Source organism: Octopus bimaculoides, chromosome 3 (assembly GCF_001194135.2).
Source record: "Octopus bimaculoides isolate UCB-OBI-ISO-001 chromosome 3, ASM119413v2, whole genome shotgun sequence".
Classification (NCBI taxonomy): Eukaryota; Metazoa; Mollusca; class Cephalopoda; order Octopoda; family Octopodidae; genus Octopus; species Octopus bimaculoides.
In genome coordinates this window covers 2,278,333-2,284,526 of record NC_068983.1, presented here as the reverse complement: position 1 = coordinate 2,284,526, position 6,194 = coordinate 2,278,333, and the positions used below count along the sequence as shown (strand labels likewise).

Sequence of the window (6,194 nt, the reverse complement as noted above, 5' to 3'; positions counted from 1 at the left end):
AAATTTATTACTAGTGTTGCTTAATATGTTTTATTAAAATTGATGTTTCTTTTCAGATATCATCAGAAAACGGTAATTAAAATTCATTAAAATGACAAATTTATCGAACTTTCAAAGAGGTCAAATTATCGGTGCTCGTATGGCAGACGATAACGGAACGAAAACAGCCGAAATGTTTGGTGTATCAAGAAGTACTCTCTCGAAAGTAATGACAGCCTTTGAGAAAGAGAGAAAAATCTCCTCGTCGAAACAAAACTCCGGAAGAAAACCAAAACTTTCAGACAGGGACCGTCGGTCTCTTACGCGTATTATTAGAGAAGATCACAAAAGTACAGCTCCCAAAATTACTGCAGAGGTTAAGGACCACCTCAAGATCCCAGTTTCCACAAAAATTGTTCGCCGGGAGCTGCACAAAACCAGATTCCAAGGGAGGGCTGCAATCAGAAACCCACTATTTTCAAAAAAAAAAAAAACGTTGCTAAGCGTTTTGAGTGGAGTAGAAAACCTACAGAATTGGTCCCTAGATCAGTGGAAGAATGTTATTTTCTCGGACGAGTCATCCTTTACGTTATTTCCGACCACCGGCCGAGTATACGTCTGGAGACAGCCAAAAGGAACATCTCACCCACACTGCCATCTTCCAACTGTTAATCATGAAGGAGGATCTGTCATGATCTGTGGGGGGAGGGGGTGCTATATCTTGGAAATCCGCCGGCCCAATGTTTTCCCTTCATAGCAGAATTAATAGTCAAGACAATTTAAGCATTTTATCTGATCAAATTCATCCTATGTTTGCGAAACTTTCCGGAGAGAAACGTAATCTTTCAGGATGCTAATGCAGTAAGATAATACTGAATGGTTTGAGGAACATTCTTATCTGGCCACCACAGTCCCCAGATCTCAATATTATTGAACATTTATAGAGCATTTCAGAAAAAAACAACTAAGGAGTCGATATCCTCCACCATAATCACTACAAGAACTGGACATTGTTTTAGCTGAAGAATGGACAAAAATTTCTTTGGAAACAATTCAAACTTTGTACGAGTCCATACCTCGTAGAATTCAAGTTGTAATTACTGCCAAGGGCGGTCCTACCCCATATTAAAATAAATTTGTTTGAAATTTGAAGATGTTCCATTATTTTGTCCAACCCTTATATATATATATATATATATATATATATATATATATATGCATGTTTATATATATGACAGACTTCTTTCAGTTTCCGTCTACCAAATCCACTTGCAAGTCTTTGGTCAGCCCGAGGCTACAGTAGAAGACACTTGCCCTAGGTGCCACGCAGTGGGACTGAACTCCGAACTATGTGGTTGGGAAGCAAGCTTCTTACCACACAGCGTATATATATATTTTACCTCCTTTTTCATTAATATTGAAAATCAAGCCTTTATTTCAGCTAAGCGTGGATTCTAAGTTGATCTCCCGTCATCACCAGCTGTAGCGATATACAATACAGATTCTCCAAATTTCACGTCACTCTGAACAAAGAAACTCTGGTCTTTATTTTCGCCGACATATTCTAAAATGGCTACCCTTGATCAATAGCTTCGTTTATTGCACTAAATACCCGTCAGACCATTAATAAATACCCAGGTGCATCTAAGTTCAGACAATTTACTGCTTGCATTGACTGAAAACATACAACCTCGTCCTGGAATTTATATTCTCCACCACGACCACGACCACGACGACCACTACCACCAGCACCAAATCCAACAACAACAACATAATCAACAACAAGAACAACAACAGCAACAACAAAGACAACAATAACTCAGATACAGGTGCAGTTATCCCTCGCCATATCGTGGTTCAGCTATCGCGGTTTATCATTTAAGCTTACGTCGATTCCACCGTAGTGTTTATTTATGATAAAATCAATATATACAAATTATAAAAATAATTTTAAAATATACAGTATTGCTTCTGCTTCAGTGTTTAGACCCTTGCTGGAGCTATCTTCTGGATCGGCCTAATTATTCTTAGAGATCTCGAACACCGCATTCTTCGCTGATATATCTTCTTGATCCATAGAAACTTGTCTCATCTCCACATGTTAAATTTTAGATACGTGACTCTTCGAACACATATTTGACTATTCATCTTATCTATACAGGATGTTTCTGATAAGCGCTAGAGTCCAAAGTGTCAGGGGCAAGTCTGAAATGGGCAAGTTTGGAAGGTATACAAGAACACATAGGCATACACGCACATACACATAGGCACAAACACACGTATGTATGTATGTATGTATGTATGTATGTATGTATATATATATATATATATATAGGAATGTATGTATGTACGTAGGATGTTTTACACACTCCATTGAAGGAACCTTTTTGTTTAGCTTGTTACATTATATACATTTATATATATATTTATGTATGTATATATGTATATAGTTGCAATTTATAGAAAAATAGAAGACGAAGACAAGTGTATAAACAACAATCAGGTGTATTAGTTTGATGCTCAGGAAGGTCAGACAGTCTTTTACGTTTCGAGCCGATGCTCTTCAACAGAAAGGAACACAAGGAAATAAACAGAGAGAATAAAAAAAAATATATATATGTAAATCTTGTGTGGTAAGTAGCTTGCTTACCAGCCACATGGTTCCGGGTTCAGTCCCACTGCGTGGTACCTTGGGCAAGTTTCTTCTACTATAGCCTCGGGCCGACCATAGCCTTGTGAGTGGATTTGGTAGACGGAAACTGAAAGAAGTCCGTCGTATATATGTATATGTGTGTTTGTGTGTCTGTGTTTGTCCCCCGAACATCACTTGACAACCGTTGCTGGTTAGTTTACGTCTCCGTAACTTAGCGGTTCGGCAAAAGATACGGACAGAATAAGTACTAGGCTTACAAAGTCCGGGGGTTGATTTGCTCGACTAAAGGCGGTGCTACAGCATGGCCGCAGTCAAATGACTGAAATAAGTAAAAGAGTAAAGAGTATCTATATAGCTATATATATATATATATATATATGAGTGTGTGTGTGTGTATGCGTGTAACACACACACACACACACACACACACACACACACACATATATCTATCTATATATTTATATTGTATGTATGTATGTATGTATGTGCGTACAGCTAATGCTAGTCTTACAGAACTGTTATATTTATTAAATATTTGAATAGATTTGAAGAAATCTGATACTGTTGAAATTTCCAAACCTAAAGTCAGAGAAGCAATAACTAAACCGGTACACCGTCAGTTACGACGACGAGTGTCCCAATTGATCCGATCAATGGAATTAAGTAGATGAGCACTCCACAGACGCGCGTACCCTTAACGTAGTTCTTAGTGGGTTTCAACGTGATACAGAATCTGATAAGGCTGGCCTGTTTTAAAATACTAGTGCTAGATATTTTTGCTAGATAAGTGAAGTGGAGCAACGTGCCATAAAGTGTCTTTTTCAAGGACACACAAGCAGTCGGGAATCGAACTCACGACCTTACGATCCTGAGCCGAATATGCTAACCAGAAAGTCACATGCCTTCGCAAAAGGAAAAATTATCTGTAAATTTTCCTCATTCCCGACAGACAACGATCTTCAATATGTCATTTACAAAATACTATCTTGTTAAAAGGTAGAATATTGTTCACAATACCATGATTTAGAGAATCCAATGAGTCCAAGAACTGCAGAAAAAAGATGTTACCTTACTCTTTTCACACATTTCTTTTCATGCATTTCATCTTTTCGTATTCCTGTCGTTAAGCCTCAACTCCCGCTTCCCATTTGATTGTTATCAACTGATCCCATATACAGAATGTAACCATATATTCCTTTCGAAAATAGCCAGAATTCAACATTATTTGAAATCACCCCAGCCATCATCGGTATGCAGCAATTGATCTAAACATCTCTCCGGCAAATGTCTTCCTATAGAAAGGTTCTCGTCTAATCTATTCATAGTTTCTTTTAATATTATAACTCAAACGAAGTATAGACTGCATTAATGACGAACAATTGTAATATTAGTATTCTATTGCTCTTGCCTTGGATTATTGATTAAATTATATATATATACTAATACAGATCGACAGCAATGGCAACATATAAATCAATCACTTCTATAAGATTGTTATTATTGCTAGAATTCGTAAGAGAAAAGTCTGAGACTTACCCTGCCTGAGCAAAGTGACTCCATGCATCGATCATTAAATCGGCGATAACTACTTCATCCGTCGTTGTGGTCGATCCAAACAGGAACCGGAATTCATCCCCATAGGAACTTTCTGATGAAATATCAGGAATTTGTACAGAATACGAATATACGTAGGTAGGACTGTCTTTTGATGTTTTGTCTGCGATGGTTTGAGTTGTGTATGCCAAGTAACCATTATAAGCATTACTGTAGACATTCTTCATTTCGTTGTCCATTTTCAAATATTGAGATTTTATCGCTAGAATTGATAAGTTGGAAAATGTTCTCCCAAGCGTGTCTTCAAAACCTGTTCTTGTGTTGGTTGGGAAAACTTCGAAATCTGATTCCTTGAATTGAGGTACACCAAATATGAAATCTATGTCTTTTGGTGGAATGGCAAGACGTACTGAATCATTTAGAAAGATATTATCAATGGTCGGGCTGAAGAGTTCCAATGGATTGGTCAACGTATAATTAAGAAAGTATTCACTGGTCAAGTTCTTTAGACACATTACCTGCTTACGTTTAACATCGACATGACTCTCGTGTTTATTTCCATGCTTATGAGGACATGTACTACCGGCTAGTTTATTAAACATCGGCCATGGTTGCGGGAAAGAACGCCATAAACTGCTTTGCACAATTGCTCTGTTAAACAAGCCATTAGTGAGATTGTTGCTGAGGCTTAGTAAATATATACTCTCTGTCCCAAATAGTGTAATATTTTGTGCATCACCGCCGAATGCAATTGCATTTTCTTTAATCCACTTCAAAGCCATCAGCTGGTCGTGTAAACCCATATTTCCTGGAAGGGCTTCATCTCCTGTACTAAGAAATCCAAAAGGTCCAAGGCGATAGTTAACAGTGACGAGTATTGAATCCCACTTCTGGGACAATGTTGTACCGTCAAATAACGAGGCTGACCCAGTCACAAAGTTCCCTCCGTGAATCCAGACCATAATATGTTGTGTTGATGTATTTTTTGTCATATTTCCAGGAACATAAATATTTAAATAGAGACAGTCTTCAGACATGCTTTGATTTTCCAAATATTTCTTCCAAGTTTTTAGGTAAGATATGTCCTGTACACATATTGAAGAAAAGCTAGTTGCATTCAATGTACCATTCCAATAATAAGACTGTGGCAGCTCGAATCGCAGGTGGTGAGTAGGCGCTTTGGCATAAGGGACGCCAAGAAACGATGTTACGTCGGTTTCATTATCATAAGTTCCTATTAAAATTCCGTGTTTCACAGTAATTGTTTTTTCCCGTGTTGCACCGGTCACAGTGACGATAAAGATAATAAAACATATCCAGAAGAGACTGTATTTACACAGACAGGTGGTCGCCATTATCGGTCAGCTAAACTAAATGTGAACAACACACTTGACATGAGGTAACATAACCACGCATGTCATTTCAGCTGCCACTGTAATGAGATGTGTTCAAAACTAGGTAGGTATGAATATAAGCTTTAGACAGCACACACACACACACACACACACACACACACACACACACGATATTATCCTATAACCGCTGTATCAGCAGGAAAATAGGTTAAATTCACTGATTGTTGTCCACACTCAAGTCTTGCCTTCCTCGCCCACCGTCAATTCCACCTTCGTTTTTACCTTCTTCTTATTCTCTCTCTCTCTCTCTCTCTCTCTCTCTCTCTCTCTCTCTCTCTCTCGCTCTCTGTTTCTCTCTCGTAATGTTTTACTTTTTTCATTGGTCAGTCAAGTTTCTTTATTTCTCTTTTTCTATTCTGTCTTTCGCCGGGAAAGAATCATCGAATTTCAAATGAGATATCCCTCCAGTGAACAAATAAATGTCATTTTGTTAAACTGAAGGTGGTATTTCAGATTTAGTTTTAAATGCAATAGTATTACACACAATTCCGCCAACAATGAATCATTAAAAACACGAAAAAATCCTAAAACTTCGATAAACTTTATATAAACAAAATAATATTTTCGTTTGTTTCATACAACCACCATCTGTC

At 37.7% G+C, this 6,194-nt stretch overlaps 1 protein-coding gene across 1 annotated transcript in view; it reads right to left on the bottom strand.

Annotated features, from left to right (window-relative positions):
- Positions 1–5,777, bottom strand: part of LOC106867637 (carboxylesterase 5A-like) — an 80,480-nt gene extending 74,703 nt beyond the window's left edge. Inside the window, exon 1 of the mRNA XM_052965976.1 lies at positions 4,169–5,777. Coding sequence (XP_052821936.1) covers positions 4,169–5,541 — 1,373 coding nt within the window. The 5' untranslated portion in view covers positions 5,542–5,777. The remainder of the gene's footprint in view (positions 1–4,168) is intronic.
- Positions 5,778–6,194: the final 417 nt, after the last annotated feature.